At 40.9% G+C, this 18,425-nt stretch overlaps 1 protein-coding gene and 1 non-coding gene across 2 annotated transcripts in view; both read left to right on the forward strand.

The window, feature by feature from the left end:
- The window catches only part of pcnt (pericentrin), an 84,606-nt gene extending 72,240 nt beyond the window's left edge, over positions 1 to 12,366 (forward strand). The window contains exons 47-54 of the mRNA XM_052129734.1: positions 5,513 to 5,683; positions 6,933 to 7,091; positions 7,528 to 7,692; positions 7,864 to 8,090; positions 8,834 to 8,922; positions 9,093 to 9,240; positions 9,405 to 9,535; positions 12,017 to 12,366. Coding sequence (XP_051985694.1) covers positions 5,513 to 5,683; positions 6,933 to 7,091; positions 7,528 to 7,692; positions 7,864 to 8,090; positions 8,834 to 8,922; positions 9,093 to 9,240; positions 9,405 to 9,535; positions 12,017 to 12,060 — 1,134 coding nt within the window. The 3' untranslated portion in view covers positions 12,061 to 12,366. The remainder of the gene's footprint in view (positions 1 to 5,512; positions 5,684 to 6,932; positions 7,092 to 7,527; positions 7,693 to 7,863; positions 8,091 to 8,833; positions 8,923 to 9,092; positions 9,241 to 9,404; positions 9,536 to 12,016) is intronic.
- Positions 12,367 to 16,093: 3,727 nt separating this feature from the next.
- trnak-uuu (transfer RNA lysine (anticodon UUU)) lies at positions 16,094 to 16,166 on the forward strand. Its single transcript has one exon. It is a non-coding gene; the product is annotated as a tRNA-Lys (tRNA).
- The last annotated feature ends 2,259 nt before the right edge of the window (positions 16,167 to 18,425 follow it).

An 18,425-nucleotide genomic window follows, 5' to 3' on the forward strand; every position in this document is an offset into this window, starting at 1 on the left:
GTTCATCCTTCTAGCTCCCCTGAGGAAGCGGTTGACCAGCTCGTTTTACCCCATGACTGGCTGTGCAGGGGTTCAGCTGAACGCCGCAACGGCCGCCACATACACTTTGAGCGTGGATGGGGATCTGCCCTTATCCAGCAGCTCTTGTAGAAATACTGAGCAGCGACGACACCCCACATGTCCGCGGGTCCAGGTCTCGGTCGGTGCACCATTTTGAGAACACAGACCATTTTGACGCATAGAGTCTTCTCGTGGAAGGGGCTCTAGCGTGTATGATGGTGTTTATTACTCCTTCTGGCAGAGCGACGGGTAGTCGTTGATCACCCACGCATGCAGCCCAGCTCTGGGTGGGGATGCCAAATTGTGCCGCGAGCTTGAGAGAGGAAATCTGCTCTCACTGAGATGGGCCACGGCGCTGTCAGTGACAGCTGCGTAAGCTCCGGGAACCATGTCTGATTCTCCCAACGCGGGCTATGAGGAGCACCGAGTGACGCGTTTCCTGATCCTCTGCATTACCTGTGGCAATAGCGAGGCGGGAGGGAAGGCGAAGCGGGCGTCTGGGCCAGTCCTGGGCCAGCGCGTCCTCGCTTTGAGAAAAATATTGGGCAGTGAGAGTTCTCTTTGGACGCTAAAGAGGTCTATCTCCGCTCTGCCGAATAGGTGCCATAACGTCTGGACTGTTTGAGCGTGCAGGGACCATTCCCTGGGGAATATTGTCTCTGGACAGTCTGTCCGGGCCGTCGTTCAGGTGGCCTGGCACGCGCGTCGCCCTCAGCGAGCGCAGGTGGCACTGGGACCAACTCAGTATGCGTTTAGTCAGATGGAAGAGGTTCCTGGATCTGACACCGCCCTGACGGTTTAGGTAGGATACCACAGATCTGTTGTCCGAACGGACCAGGACGTGGTGACCCTGAATGACCGGGAGAAAGCGCCGCAGCGTGCATTCGACCGCTATCATTTCCAGACAATTTATGTGAAGGAGCTTTTCCTGAACTGACCATAGGCCGAAAACCGGAGAGCCCTCGCAGACCGCTGAACCCGTGTTGGACGCCGTCTGTCGAGATGACTTTTCGGCGAGATACAGCTCCCATTGTCACTCCCCGCTGATACCATTCGGCCACTGTCCAGGGCTGCAGAGCTGAAATACAGGTCTGAGTCACCTTGATGGGCTGGCGGCCTGTGGCCCAAGCCCGGCGAGACGCGGGTGTTTAGCCAATGCTGAAGCGGCGCATGTGCAGTAAACCCATCTGAAGTACTGCTGCGGCTGAGGCCATGTAGCCTAGCACTCTCTGAAATTTCTTCAGAGGTGTGAGGCTGTTCATCTGAAATGACGCTGCTAGTCGCTGCACACGGCGCAGCTGTGTAGATAAGCTGAGCCGTCATTGCCACTGAGTCTAGTTCTATTCCAAGGAAGGAAATTGCCTGACTGGGCTGTAGTGAGCTCTTGGTCCAATTGACTGCAAGGCCCAAACTGTTCAGATGACTGAGGAGAACTGTCCTGTGAGACAGAAGCTCCGTATGTGATTGTGCCAAAATCAGCCAATCGTCCAAATAGTTCAGAATTCGCAAACCCTGACTCGCGAGGGTGCGAGCGCCAGGCCCATGCACTTCGTGAAAGTACGAGGTGCTAAGGACAGGCTGAACGGAAGGACGGTGTATTGATCAACCTGGCCGTCGGGCGAATCTCAAGAATGGCCTGTGACGGGATTTATCTGAATCTGAAAGTATGCATTTTTCAGATCGAGAGAAATAAACCAGTCCCCTGGCGCATATGCGCGAGGAGTTTGCTGGTTGTAAGCATTTTGAACGGTCTTTTTGCAAGCGCTTTGTTCAAAACCCTGAGATCTAATATTGGTCTGAGGCCGCCGTCTTTCTTGGGGACAAGAAAATAACGGCTGTAAAACCCCGACTCGCTCAGGGAGGCGGCACTCTCTCTATGGCCCTTTTGCACAGAAGGTTTGCTATTTCTGAACGAAGCATGCACGCTGCTTCCGTGTTCAAAGTAGTTTCGAGCCGTGCTCTGAAGCAAGGAGGACGGCGATCGAACTGTAGCAAATAGCCCTGTTTTATTGTGCTTAACACCCATTCGGATATCCCTGGAATATCTTCCCACGCTTTGAAGCGTAATGTTAGAGGGTGAATGGCCAAATCGCTCTGATTGCCGCACACAGCCGCTGAACAGAATGTGTGAGCGCGCTTACTGTGCTTATGCTGGACTGCTCGCAGACAGCATGGACAGGCTGTTCTGTGAGTGACTTCCCGATTGAGGTGAATGGGGAAAGAGAGTCACGTCTGTTAAGTGATGCGCAAGCATAGCCACGGGCACGGGACTTACATACAGAGAAGTGTTTGCTGGCCGTGTGACAGAGCGGGCAGAGAATGGGCGCGCACGTATTCGTGAGCGCATTTATTGACTCTAACACTCGAGTGGTTCGTAACCGCTTTTGAGTGTGCTCTGATGGGGACACGGAACGTGTAATGCTTGTGTAGAGCTGAACACTAGATTTTGGGCACATTTCCTACACATAAGGCTGGTCGTGTGACAGAGCGGCCAGAGAATGGGCGCGCGCACGGATTCGTGGGTGCGTTTATTAACCCTAACACTCGAGCGGGTCGTAACCGCTTTATGTGAGTGTGCTCTGATAGGGACACGGGACGTGTAATGCTTGTGTGTAGGGGTGAGCACTGAATCGTGGGCACATTTTCTACACAAGGCTTTATTTTGGGTCGCCGTGGAAACGGCGTTTGAGTGCAGGCAAGCGGGTAATATCACCGGCTTGTTGGCTGCTGAATCCACCACTGCAGTAGCCTGAGAGAAGGGGACTGACAGGGGGCGTACGGGACTTACATACAGCTGGCCGTGTGACAGAGCGGGTCTATTAACTCTAACACTTGAGCGGGTCGTAACCGCTTATGTGAGTGTGCTCTGATAGGGACACGGGATGTGTAATGCTTGTGTGTAGGGGTGAGCACTGGATTGTGGGCACAATTTCTACACATAAGGCATGTTTACTCTTTACAAGATACTTGTTGGCTGCTGAATCCACCACTGCAGTAGCCTGAGAGAAGGGGACTGACAGGGGGCGAAGCTTTGACGGTGGTCCGGCTGTGGCGGGACTGAGCCGTCGTTTTCTCAACAACGCTAGGAGGACTTCGGTTGTTCAGGTTTCAGTACAATCTTAGGCCGAGGCCCGCAGGGGGGCGGCTGTCTGAGCGCGATCGAGGGCGGCCGCCCTGTCGACGCTGAGAAGTCTGGCTTGTTGAGCTGGGCGCTGTGAAGAGGCTCGTGCAAGAGGCTGGTCACGTGGGCGGCCTGCAGAGGAGCTAAGCGACAAGGCAGAAAGAGATTCATGGCTTGGGCTTCGAGAAACGGTCAACAATGCCACTCACCGCGGAACCGAAGAGACCGGACAGAGAGAGCGGCGCGTAGTGCGTTCAGCTTCTCCCAAGTCGGCTAGTCAGATCTGAAACAGCCTCTGTCTGTAAGACGGCCATGGAATGCAGAGCAGATGCGGCTTGGCCGGCGGCGGTATAGGCGCGGCCAACACAGGCGGAAGTAGTTCTGCAGGCCTTAGACGGGAGCACCAGCTTAGACCGCCATTTCGCGGAGGGCTGGCAAAGGTGCGGCGTGGAGTCTGTTGGGAGCCTGTTCAGGGGCGGTGACCACTCGAGCCCGAGGCGGTCGACAACCTGTGTGAGGAGGCGTTAGTTCCCCTTCGACTCGGGCGCTGGTCCTGCTGGATTCCTGGGCCGAGGAGGAGGCGTGTGAGCCTGACCACTCCTCGCTGTCCGAAGCCATGATGGAACAGCCCTTATCCTCCGCTTCTTCGTCCGAGATGGCAGCAGAGCAGCCGCCGGGCGGCAACTGCGCGTCCCGAGTGGGCGGGGAGGGTGAAGGCGATGCTCGAGGGAGGGGCTCCGGCAAGGCAATCGCTTCTACCACTGGTTCCGGCAGCCTTTGAGAGCGGCGCTTTTACTGCGCGGCTGAATGGAAGGCGCGCGGCGGCTTCGGTCCTGAGCGCTCGAGTCGAGCCCGCAGGGTCGACATCGAAGCTCCTCGCAGAGATCGCATCCGCCTTCAGCGAGGGGAGCTCTGCATGCCCCAGTCCCAGGCAGAGAGCGCAGATGACGTGGCGGTCTCCGGTGCTGAGAGGGGCGCGGCATGAGGCGCAAGTGGAGCGAGGCATCTTTAAAAAGACGCTCGTACTCTTTTGTGAAGTTCATAAGAACTAGCTTGCTTTAAAAGGATACGTCGCCGGATGGCGAGCTCGCAGGATGGCCGAAGGTGGCGAAGACGGCCGGCTTCTTCGAGCGCTGTCCACGCTTGCTTGATGCCCCTCGAACGGCGACGCGGCTTCCAGTTCAGAGATGCGAAGAGCTTCGCTGAAGAGATGAAAATCAGGGTTCCAGCCTACGAACTACGCTTATATGCACTCTAGTCACGCCCATTTTGGCGGGCTTTGTTGCAGTGAGCGCGCGGACGCCTCTCATTGGATGCGAGTTCGCCCAAGCTCGTCTATAGGCTGCAGCAGTTGCCGCAGAGCAACCTATGAGCTCGCTAGCTAGCCCGCTCAAGGTCTGCAGCTGCCGCACTGCGTTGACAATGGATACAAAAATTAAGGATAATTTTTTGGCTTCAATATCTCAGAAAAGATGAATCTTTCCCGTAGCGTAAGCTAGCTTACGCAATACGAGAGAACCTCTCGTAAGAGAACATTATATAATCCACACGAAGTACAATGTTACATATTGCCACCAGGAGATGGTGCCATGTAAATTACATAAACACAATGATGCAGACTCTGAGTAAAAAGGCACTCATTCTGTGAAATCTCATTACTAAAATCTATGTCTCCATGTTATGCATGCCTTTAGTCATTGTTGTGTTTGCATTGAAATTATTTCTTATTTACAATAATTATGTTTTATTTGTTTGAAGAGGCTGTTGGACACTTGTTTTTGTATACTATGATAAATTATTTTTGTAATGTTATAACTTTTGAGTGCTTTGTCGTATCAGCACATGTTTCATGTTTCTCAGGTACACGTAACATGATTGGGAACCAAACAAAAGCAGTTTTTCTGAGCCATCTTATTTACACCCAGAGATTTATAATGTCAAAAAAGAAAACTGGAAAATATATATTTTTGGTTTAATTGTTTTTGTGATTTTTCACAGCAGTTTTTTAGGCAGACTCTCAGATTCTATCATAACTTATTTCATCAAGTAAAGTCAACCTCAAGTTGTTTCAAACCCTCTTGACTTTATTTTTTGGAACACTAAAAGAGATGTTAGGGCTGACACCATACACTTTCATTGCATCTAACATTCCACCTAACATCTCCTTTTGTATTCTATAAAAAGAAAGTAATGCGAGTTTGGAACAACATGAGTGTGAGTTAATGTCTATTCAAATTTTTGGGTAAACTCTTTTAAACTTGTATTCTGATTCTACATCCAGACCATCACAACATTTGGGGTTGTAATTTTTTATTTTATGTATTTCCACAGTTGGAGCTCGAGTTGTTGCGTCAAAGGGATCAGCAAAGATTGAAGCATCTGCAGCAGACGCTGGCTGACCTGGAGCAGGAAGAGAAACAGCTCACTTCAGAACACCTGCAGCGAGAGACACACACAAATGGCTTAAACTTAGCCCAGAAAACACTCACAAACCATTCACAGGTAACATGAACACATGTAGGGTAATAATAAATAAAAAAATAATAAATATAAATATAAAGTAATAATAAATAATAAGTCAAAAAATGTCAAATGTAATTACTTTTTCTGCCTCTGAAACTACTTTCCTGATGTGAGCAATGCCATGATGCCTGGAAAAAAATATTATAGTTTGTTAACACAAAAATAATACTCCTGCCCCCAACTCGCAACATTGGTTCAGTCAATGTTATTGTGTCTGTATGGACAGGTTGCTCAAAACAGGAATTTTAATAGCCCCACAGAGACACAGTGTTTACAGTTTCTGAGAAAATAAACCTACAAATGGCTTATTTACAGTTGTCTGCATATTAATCTGGCTTGAGAAAGTATTTTAACTAGTGCTGTAAGTCGATTAAAATGTAATCACTATTAATTTCTTTCTTTTTTTTTGTAGTTAACTGCGATTAATCACAGATTATGAAAAGGCCGTAATTTGACACCATATATATACAACTTTTCCTGTCAAAATGCAGTTATTTCCATCTTGGCAAAGAAAACAAACCAATATGCAACAATACAATGCTTTATTAAAATTTTCCAAACAAAGCCTTACACAGTATAAAGATAGAAATGCACTAAAATAGCACCAATTCAAGTAACATTAAATGTTTCCCAAAGTCTAAGTGGGAGTTTGACTAATGGTATATGCTGTATTAATGGTAAATGCCTTAATCATAGGTAAGAAAAATGAATACGGTATACCTTAATTAATCGCATGCGTTAACGCGTTAATTCTGACAGCTCTCATTTTTACACTGAAAAAGTTACACACTTCAGCTTTAAATTCATCATATACTCATTACACTCATGTTAGTCCCAACTGGTATGACTCTTTCTAACGTGGAACACAAAATGAGAAATTAAAAAAAATAATTACATTGCTGCTTTCATTTTATGAAAAAAAAAAATTCTGTGAAGAGGGGCTGTCAGAGAACACAAAAGTACATGAAGGCATACAATAGCTTTGTGTGATGTATAGCCAGAAATGTATGTTGTTATTCTGAATTTATCTTATCCTTGACAAAGTCTGTTGCTCAGCTATTTGCTATGGTTAATCCTGTTTTATTGTGTCTAAATTGTAAGATTTTTTTATATTAACTACTTAATTTCTTTTTTAAATTACCTGTGGCCTCGTGCCTATGGCAGAATTATAGCCCTACAGATATTTGGTGCAGCAGCACTCCTACTTATTTGATCCTGTGTTCCATAGGACTCTACCTCATCGACTCCCTTTCTAATGGAACGATTGCTGAAGGAGAACTCTGAGTTCTCTGAGTGTCTTGCTGCTCTGAGTGAGGAGAAAATCTCTCTCAAACACACTATATCTTGTCTAGAGAGAGAACTGCACAGCTTCAAATGCCAGGAGCAGGTAATAATCCATATTTCGCTTGCTTGTCTGATCTGAATATTTTAATATTGTACATAATAGTGGTGGGCACAAGTATGCAGAAGTGACAGCAGCTGTTGATTAAATGCAATAAAAGTGTAACTTGGTAACAAGACAAAATAGAACTTTATTTTTTATTCTATAATTTGATCTGGTGAAATAGTAAGTCATTGCATGCACACTCAATGGCAAAAGTGCTCAGTGTGGTGCTCTACCAAAAAGAGGAAAATGGTTTCAAAAGAGTCGGCACACCATAGCAAAAATATACATTTTAAGTATTCCCAGCTTGGTGACCTTTCGAGTCCACCCGGCTCTTCGTCAGACCATGACCACAATTAATTATGGTGGCATTTTGGGTGGTAACTTGCAGTTGTACAACACTGTACACTGAATTTTTATGTCTCTCTCTCTTGCTCAGGTGAAGTCTCCTGCTCTAACAGAGCAGTGCATGTTATCGGAGAAACTGGCTTGGCAGAAAGAAAAAGCAGCTCTTCAGGCTGCATTACGAAAGGCAGAGGCTGATCTCTCAAAGGTCACAGCTAGCAATGAAAACCGACCCATCTCCGACCTCTCAAACAACAAGGTAAAGGCCTTTTTATAGAGTTTCACAGTGTAAAACTCATGCCTTTCTTTTGTGTTGCAATCATTGGTGTTTTTTTCCATTGGTTTAGCTAATAAACTCAGACTTGTTGAGAGCATTTCAGAGTAAGGATGTGTGTATTTCAACAGCATTTCTCCATCCTGCTCCCTGTAGGTGCAGCGGCTCTATGAGAGATACCTGCGAGCGGAGAGTTACAGAAAGTCACTGGTGTATCAGAAGCGTTATCTGCTTTTGCTGCTGGGTGGCTTCCGGGAGTGCGAGCAGGCTACCCTTGCGCTTATAGCTCGGATGGGCGCACAGCCAACTTTGAGCCAATCACAAGTCTCCAGACCCATAAATCGCTTCAGAACATCTGTCAGAGTAGTTATTGCTATCTCGAGGTAGGGAAAATAGCTATACAGCACATTTACTATGTGTCCTGGAGTTTTAACATTCAGTTTGTTGACTTAATTAAATCACAGACATGTAAAAAAGAAAAGAATGTATTGATGGTTGGTTGATTTTAGTAGTTGATGCATCAAACTTAATGATTCTTGACTGATATGCTGTTAAATATGCTCCATTATTTAAAAGCTAAGTTAAAAAGTCAATAAAAGTTAAGCTCAATCTTCAGCATTTGTGGCATAATGCTGATTACCAACAAAAAAATATAAAAAGAAAAAAAGGGCAAAAATCTGAGTTCCAGTGAGGCACTTCACAGTGAAGTGAATGGGGCCAGTCCGTAAATGATAAAATACTTACGGTTTCACTTTGGCATGTGGAGTCATGTGGGCCGGTAATTGAACCACCAACCCTGCGCTTAATGGCCAACCTGCTTTACCACCTGAGCCACAGCCGCCCCAGTATGCATGCTCAATGGTCTGCTGGTCTAATATTTTGACATTTGTTTACATTTTACTTCATAAATAAATGACTGTGCATATAACAACTCGCCAAAGTGAGCATTTTGAACCCAAAGTGCATTTGACCACCGAGTGCTTGTATGTCAGACTCCGTATCGATACTCCGTATTACTAAATTTGTAGAAAGACTGATATCATAACATTTTTCATCTTAGTGTCGACTTGGTACTGGGAATTTTATTCATCCCTAGATGATTTTCTTTTTTCTGTCCTTTTTATAGACTGAAGTTCCTCACCAGGAAATGGCAAAGAGCTACAAGGAAAATCTCAGTTGGCAGTGCCATAGTTAACATGCATGGAACCAGACAAGGTACTGGTCAGTCTCTCAATCACTTGTTCAACAGCAGCATTATACATTTTTTCAGTTTGTGTACTTGTAGGAAACAAACATTTGGCTGCCCTTTAAAATTCTCTTCTAGAGGTGATTTAAGATGTTTTATTGATTAGTCAAAATTCATGTCGCCTTTGCTTTTCTCTCAGTTTCTGCTTTGAGGACTGAAGTGCTGAAGCCACAGCAGACCGGTGCCGCGTTGGAATCTCCACCCACCCGTGATCATGCTTTCACCCAAAGGGGTGTGGTCTCATCTCTGGTGCCACCTATCAAATCCCCCTTTAGACTACACAATAGGTGAAATGTTTTGGTTTAATCATATCAGCCAGACACTTTTATTTCTATAAATGGTGTATTCAGTGGTGTTCTAGGTTGTTTTCTCCCCACTTGGAACCATAAGTGACCGTTTTCACTTAAAATATCAGTTTCAATTCAACTTTTTTTATACCCTTCCATCCAAGAATGTACCCAAGTCCTGTGCTGGGACCAGCTGACCGCTCCTGCAGCTCGTCCCAAGATCAGGAACGCTCCCTCACAGAGTATATTCAACACCTGGAGACCGTCCAGCAGCGTCTGGGAGCTAGTCGTCCAGGTAAGGCGAGGCCAAAAGAAATTCAGCTCATGACTGAATTGTGTAGTGTTGCTTGTTTTAGGTTCAATAGAAGTTGAGCTCTATCCACAGCATTTGTGGCAAATGTTGATTACCTCCTTTTTAACTGTTTACTTGTCCCTGACTTAACCTTGTCTGTGTACAGTAATATGTGTAAGATGTCTTGTAAAAGTTAGCCGTTTAACTGGCATTATATGTTCCATGATAAACATAATGATACGAGATAAGGAGCTGTTTACATGGAGCAAACTCCACGCAAAGAATGTGTTGATTGCATATTTCAAGAAAAGTGCCCCTTTGTCAAAAATTTTGATTTAGACAACTTTTCAATGTAAAATAATAAGTGGGTTTGATACTGAATAATTCATGGAAGTGCTTTAACCAAAATATGCGCTTAACACTTCTGCTTAAACCCACATTGTGTAGTTTTTTTTTTTTATCTTCCATTTTTTTAGTTATTTCTGTTTTATTAAATGAGGGATGCTTCATAGTTATTTTATGTGGTAAATGATATTATGCCACAAATTATGTCGATATAGTTTTTTTTTTTTTAATTATGAACCGAAAACATTCCTTTTAAAAGAAACAACCTGTTGAGGATTACAATCTACACTGATCTCTCTACTGGACAAAGCACATCACCTATTTAATCACTCACATGTATGGTGTCCTTGGTTTCAACTAGTTCACATTTTCACACTAGACTTTTAATAATGCACCCTGCTGTTCTAGGGAGTCTGTCTGTGTAATCATGCACCAGTTCTTCAGTACATGAATAAATTTGATGTGAATTCCACTAAAAATCCAATTTGGTTTATCCAATTATCAAATAGTTAATTGCACCGTTTTCTGTTATTTAATCACGATTAATCATGGTACATTTAAATTGCATTCATAAATATATTTACTTTGTCTTAAAGAACTTACAAGTATAGTCTTTTTTTTTTTCTTTTTTTTTTTTAATTGTTGAAATATTTAAATTTAAAAGAGATTTTTTTATTTTTTTCAAATAGAGTTGACACATTTCTACAGGTATAAATCTTTAATAAAATGATATGCTTGCATGCCATAAAATCAGTGGGCATGCTATAATTAAAAGTTTGGCAAAATATTCTGCTGTTTTCCAGTGGACTTTTTTAATAATATGATCAAATGAGTAGAATGTTTATATCAAGCTTTATTGGCAAGAGAAACTTAAATATTGCATTATTAAACACTTTACATACAGATACAAACCAAATTGAAATTTGGTCACCTAAAGGTCTGATGGTAGACACTAGATAATGAAAATACGTCTTAGTCATGCATAATGATTTCAGGATTGAATATCTGGCAACCACACTGGAATGTATGCAGTTACATATTTAAACACACATTACATTAGAGTGCACAATGCATTGTTACCCTGGATTGTTATTGCTGTTTAAATACATTTATTTAACAAATACGAATTGATTAAAAAAAAATCAGAGTAGTAAAAGAATTGAAAGCACCCCAAAAATAAAAGCGTCAGTAGAAAATACAAAGAATAAATGGGAGTCCAACTCCACACCTAATTTAAAGAAATCAAGGTAGTGTTAAGTTTATGAAATTTGATGACAAATAGCTAGCTGGCTTTTTAGACCCATTTAGATGTTAGTAGTGGAGATGTAGCGGTTCAAGTAAGATGATCATGATGTCACACATAATTCTTCCAATTGTGCCTTGTCTGGGACATGCATCACACATAATAAGCGCACACTGCTCAGTTTCTGTGCTAGCATGTGCTGTCGAGTTGCATGTGTGCACCTCCTTGAAAATTTATAAATGCCAATTTTAGCCTCCGGAAGTGGAAACAATTAATGCTGTAATTATTGCATACAGGTTTTTTTTATTCTTTAAACACTCAACTAATAATTGTAGTAATTAACTTGTTAAATTTCCCAGCCCTAAAAAACATATGTTTTAATTTGCTTTCTAACACTAAATGAAATCCAACAACTTTAAACCTTTTATCTGTAACTGAGTACACAAGACTGTTAGTCTCTTTGGGCTACGAGGATCCCTATTAACACTGGGGGAACGGTGACAGGATCCAAAACGTTCTATGATGTCTGACCTTACCATCTTACAGTCCCCAGAGAGAACAGGAGGCATAGCCTCCCTGATACGATGAGCTATCAGCAGAAGTGGTTTCTAGAAAATAGAACCTGGCTGTATTTGAGTTGTTTGGCACCAGTTTACACCTGACCTTTTAGGTGAGTGATGGTCTGGCCTCATTTCCATATTAACCAGTCACAACGGAATTCAAAAAAGACTTAACCATCTTGTGTGATCAGTCACATTCGGTTTGGTCTTGTTTCACACAGGTGTGGTTTTTGTATGTGCACACAACAGCATGCATGTCCGTCTGCATAAATGCTGCCTTGTGCCTGTGCGCTGTGTGTGTTGATCTAGTTTCTAATTTCATGTTATGTTTTCTAGGTGCATCATCCATTCTCTCTTATGCCAGAAAATCTGATCGATGAACGAAGAAATCTTATAACCAGTGCCAGTCTGTTCAATTATTCGATTTTTTTTTTTTTTTTAACCTTTTTATAAAAAATATTTTTACATAATCTTTTTTTTTTTTTTAAATATCTAAAATGATAACGTTCATATCCAAAATGTTTTTGTTTTTTCCCCCTCACATATTTGTGCATTTTAGATTTTTGTATGGTCTGAAAATGTTCATGGTTTACTTTTGTTTTTATACACAGAATGTCTTTTAAGCATTTATAAAGATAATTGCACTTGAATTTGTGATTTAATAGATGTCACTGTTTAATGCACATGGTTGGATAAGTTTTGTAAAATGTGTTGTTGTTTTTATATAATTATTTTCATTGTTTTTATGGACTTTCTATAAAATGTAATAAATATTTTAATCTATTCTTGAGTTATTTGTGGTCTATGTCATTAAGTAGAAATGCTCTTAAGTGTCTCGGTCAAGGGCTTCTGAAATAGATGCAGAGCAATTTTTTTAAAATATTGTTAGTATGATTTCTTCAGAGGATTATTTTAATTTTTTTTACCTTGCACAGTAATTTTGCAAGATATGCATTAGGATCTATGATTTAGCACTTGGATATTTGTGCACAAAGTGAGTCCTGGCAATTTGAGATTTAAAATTCTGTTCAGTTATAATTTTGCATGTCATTTTCTTAAGTTAACTTGAAAGAGCATTATTGATACACTGAGACTAGACTCCAAGACAAAATACTATGAGAGTGAATACGATAAAACGGTCTAGAACATGTCTGTGTCGTATATGTAAAAAATGTGCCATTTACATGAAGCCTACATGTTCCGTTGTTATTCATTATTGTTTATTTTGTTGTTAATGTTAATTAAGCACTATCCCATTACTTAATTCCATATATAAGTTTTGTTTTTCTTTTGATTTTGAAATCTGACCTTTGTGGGATTTACCCGGTCACCCAGGGAAGGGGGTAGGTTACTTGCCAGCCCATTAATTCGGTTGTGTCTAGAAGGTAACCGCCAATTACCTAAGGTCTCGCGAGAGCCACATTTACTGTTCACACACTAGGCTTGTTTGAGATGCCATACGTCTCGCGTTTGAAAGTAGACGAGAGTAGTCTGCTGCAGTTAGGGGAGGAGTGATAGAACTGTCCAACTTGAGCACTTATAAGTTCTCGTAGTGGACCAGCCGCTACGAGATCAAAGGCAGTTATCGCGGTATTAACGTTTTATTTTTTTATATTTTTTAAAAAAAAAACACTGTGTAACTTGGCAGGACCAAACTATATGAAAAATAGTTTCAGTAGAACTTTCGCTGAAAGAGCATTTTATATCAATATCACTTTTACATTTTTGTAAAAATTGCTTTGTATGATAGACTCTTATTTTGTATGAGATTCCTTAACCTTATTTCTAAGGAGAGATTTTTGGGGCAACGACCAAACTTGAGTCCAGTTTACATTATTAAAGAGGTTGTTCCAATAGAAAATAACATGAGTAGAGATACTCCCTTTCAGAAATAAGGATCTAATTTTATAATTGTTAGATTTTAACATGGAAATGCAAATCGAATCAACTTGGGTATTTTCAGGTCTGGGAGGACAGACAGACGGTGCAAACACACAGACACCATTTCTAAAAAGCATACCCACCACAGCAGGTATAGCCTTTTTAACCATTGAATTATTTTAATAATATGTATTTTGAGATAAAGTCTGCAAACTCAAAGTCCATTAATTATTGAATAACTGACTAACAGCAACCCATTCTTAAACCAATTGTGAAAATATAAAGATTTATTCCTATACAAAATATTGCCGTTATTCCAGAGAAAGAATCTTTGGGGAGAAATTTGCGTGTCTTTTCAATAATTGGGGCAAACTTGGAGGGGCACCAATTTTAACCCATTACGCTCTTGAATGTTACAGATTGAGGACTCCACGCAGTTGCCAACTGGAAGCAGCTCACATTTATTGATATTAAGGTAAAGAACTGAGGCTTTGGAGAAGGGTTTAAGAGTTTAAAAAAAACAAAAAGGAGCTAAGGTCTTACTAAATGCTTTATAAAATTCAGCAGTTAAACCATCTGTTCCTGGAGAATTATTATTTTTCAAATCATTTATGGCATCAATAATTTCTTGTAATCTAAAAGGGGCTTCGCATACATTAGAATCCTCAATGCTAAGCTGCTTTATGTTGTGCAAGGACTCAACAAACGTATTAGTAAAATGTTGACAAAATGTAGAGGTGTATAGATTACTACAAAACTCAGAACAAAAATTAGCAATTATTTGGGGGTGCTCGGCAATATCACCATTAATATTAAATTGTTAAATATAATGATTTTTTGCTTGTCTCTCAAGTCTAAAAAATAGGCAGAACTCTTTTCGCCCGCTTCAAGCCATTTTCTTCGAGATCTTATAAAAGCTCCTTCAGACTTTCTTTTGTAAATGTCCTCTAATTTAATCTTCTGCTCAGTAAGTTCTGCTTTGTCCAATTCAGACATTTCCTCTTTGTTTTAATAATAATAATACGGAAGGTTTGCCTAAAATTTTATCCTCATCAATTTTCCTAATGTTTGCTAGTTCGCTGCACTATTTCCTAAGAAATTTTCCAATTTCAAATTTAAGAAGCTCCCAATTGCTACAGTAATTTTTTTTTTTTTTTTTTAATCATTTTTTGCTTTATTCCAATAAAATGAGATACATTTTTCTATACTGGTGATTATCTAATTTATGTTGTAGTACTGAATTATTCAGTTTCCAGTAAGAAGATTTTCTATTTAAGATAATTTAGAGATAGCCTTGTGGTCTGAAAATGGAGATATTATATCAGACATAATATTTTCTAAATCCTTGGATGTAAGCCAGTAATCAATCCTAGACTGACTTGATAATGAATTATTACTCCAAGTAAAGGATACTTGTGATGGGTGAGATTTTCTCCATGCATCAATTAAGAAAGATCCCTCCATAAACTTGGTTACATAATTAGGAGTTGGTCTACCAGATTGTGGAGGCCATATATCCAATTTATAATCCAGTACTACATTAAAATCACCTCCAAATATCAAAGAGAGTATTCAAGTTCATGCACTGTTGCAGATAATTGGATATATTTAAATACTTTTTTTATTTTTTATGAAAATAATTATTATGAAAAAGACACTCAATGTAAATGTCATTTAATTTCTACCATAGACGTGTATTTTCATCCATTTGTATTTAATAAAGGCATGTATTTTAGAAAAAAATATCAATATTTAACAATTGCATATCAATCATTCAAAATATCGCACTGTCAGATTGTTGGGAATATTCACAAAATGTATACACACAAAACATGATATAAGAGTTACAAAGATCAAACATAAAAAAATAATCCTATTATGCCTTGACTCAGAGCAGTCGAGGAGAGAGCTGTGCCGTCACTAGAGTTGTTTTGGCATACATCAGCATGGCATCAGAGCAAGGACCACACTTGGACACATTTGTAACCTCGCGGTGATCATCAGTTATCGGTGCTGCGCATATTGCTCATCTCGGACGAGCCTACTGCGTTTTATTTATTTAGAGTCCTACAGTACCCCTACACGTAGCTCTAAACCTAACCCAAACTCTACCTCTAAATTAACACTAAACCCAACCTTAATAACAGCGAATGCCTCGCGAGGTGTAGGATTCCGGGGGTTACCTTCTAGACACAGCCCATTAGTAAAACGCATACGTGTTCTGGTTGAGCTCCCTTTTCACACGCAACATAAATCATGTTGCAGTCTGAGCAAATTATATATATTTAACTTTTGGGAATCGATTAAGAAAACACTTTGCAATCAAATGCTTGGTGTAGAATACATATAAATGTACTTTTGAAAAAACGCTGCTTGCTGCTTAAGTTTTAATACACCGCCATCTGCTAGACAATCCAGTTGGTTAAATGTATATAAATTCATATGAGACGCTAGTTAAATAAAATGCTAGTTAGCTAATAAGTACACTACACTACAACAGTAAAATAGGGGGCGTTTTAGAAGATTGTAAGAGCCCGGATAGCTCAGTCGGTAGAGCATCAGACTTTTAATCTGAGGGTCCAGGGTTCAAGTCCCTGTTCGGGCGTTATTTTTATTTTATTTTTTATTTAACAAACACAAACATATGTGCCACAACACATTGTCTAACAATGCATGTGTTTTAAAATATTGGTTTGTTCGGCTGGTTTAACCCTTTAGTACTACATGAAAGTGTATACAATTCTTGACAATTAATTTAAAAATATATATATTTTAATCCACTTTTCTCCCCAATTTTGGAATGCTCACCACCTCAAGTTTACTCACCTCAATCCGGTTTGAGGATCTGATCCGGTTTGAGGATCCAGTTGCCTCTGCTTCTGAGTCAATCCGCATTTTATCATGTGGATCGCTGTGCATGACATGGCAGAGACTCACAGCACGTGGAGCCTGATGCTAATCTCTGTGATCCATGCACTCCATTGAGAGCGAGAACCACTTCAAGGAGGTTACCTCATGTGACTCTACCCTCCCTAGCAACCGCTTAGGAGACCTGGCTGGAGTTACTCAGCACACCCAGGATTCAAACTCACGACTCCAGGGGTGGTATCTTGACGAGTTAATAATACAAAATATAAAAAGACCAGAAATTAATGATCTAAACAGATTAATGCTATTTAAGATATTATACCACAGATCTGTTGAATGCTTGATTCTGATTGGTTGAGGAATGTTCAAAGGGGATAACTGCAACCTTTCAGTAAACCAACTGCATAACAGTTCCATATCACTTCGGCAAGTTATTTCAAATAGCTGTTCAGACTACCACAGCAAAACAGCCACATAAAAAAAGACATTGGATAAGAACGACAAACAATGTAAATTTCAACATTTCAATTTCAGTTGAACAGCAACCTTGCGCTCCCCTATCTCGATCTCTTTCACTCTGGTCTCATATTGACACACACACACACACACACAGGCTGAGAGAGACAGGCAGTTCTGCTTACTTGGTGCCCTAGGTGAGATCCAACATGGAGCCCCTTAACACAGCATAAGTGGAGATATAGAGTAAAAAGGGACTTACATTTTTATCTGTTTTTCACCCACACCTATCATGTCGCTTCTGAAGACATGGATTAAACCACTGGAGTCTTATGGAGTACTTTTATGCTGCGTTTATTTGCTTTTTTGAGCTTCAAAGTTCTGGCCACTATTCACTTGCATTTTATGGACCTACAGAGCTGAAATATTCTTCTAAAAAAGAAAGCCATGTTTCTGGAATGGCATGAGTGTGAGTAAATGATGAGAGAATTTTCATTTGTGGGTGAACTATTCATTTAAATAAAATAAACAGACAATGAATATATAAATTAAGGAACTATGTAGGCCTATATTATTTATGGAAAATTATATTAACATTTACATAATATATGCATAATTTAAACTGCACAATGTAATTATAGAGCCAATAAATAAATACAAAAATGGCAGAATACTTACAGATTGCAGCTTGCTGCTATTACACCTAATCTAAAAAATGTAGCCCTCCCTCCCTTGTTTTCATTGATGCAAAATCATCAATTACTTTGTCATCTGCCCAGCAATTACATCGTTGATTCAAAATTTCTCAAGACGACTGAGGTGATCCTGTCATGGTGTAGTAGGCTACCTATACTGTTATCATGGTTATCTTTTCTTCTTCTTTTTTAGAATGTAAGAATGCATTATGAACATCCATAATCCTAACAATATGGCCTTTAAGGCTGAGTAGCCTATTAGGAACAAATTGCGATCTTGCCAGCTTTGTGAAGGGTGGCACAATTCGGGGCACCTTTCTCCGATCAATAGCATGCAAGCTCTCATGCAGGTACCACGTCGTGCCGCCCCAGAGAGCTGCCTATATCGCCTACGCCAGGATCCGCTACACCGCACGCACGCGACCAACAAACAGAGCTTTGGCGTAAACTGTCAATACAGCATATATAAAATCCGAAACAACTTTTAGTTTCTGTGGTCTGCCTCCCTCTCGCAGACCCTCTCTCTCTCACACACACAAAACTTTGTTTACTCCAGTAAATGCTCCAATAAAGCAGCGCAACCCTCCGTGGAGGATCCGGCGGTATAAAAACAAAACGCTGAATTCGAGGAGGGATATTTTTTTTTTACGTTTTACGGACTAAAACTAGAAGATGTCTTGCTATAAAACGATGTCTTAAAGTGTGCTAACCGTGTTATAAGGGGAATAATTGACAGACAGACCAGAGTGGTTCTCGTGTTTTTCAAAGACGACACGCGCGCTCGATGAATAAACGTTGGAAAAAATCAATACGTTTTCAAACGATAAATATGCACTATATGCTAG

This window comes from Xyrauchen texanus, chromosome 7 (assembly GCF_025860055.1).
Source record: "Xyrauchen texanus isolate HMW12.3.18 chromosome 7, RBS_HiC_50CHRs, whole genome shotgun sequence".
NCBI classification, from domain to species: domain Eukaryota; kingdom Metazoa; phylum Chordata; class Actinopteri; order Cypriniformes; family Catostomidae; genus Xyrauchen; species Xyrauchen texanus.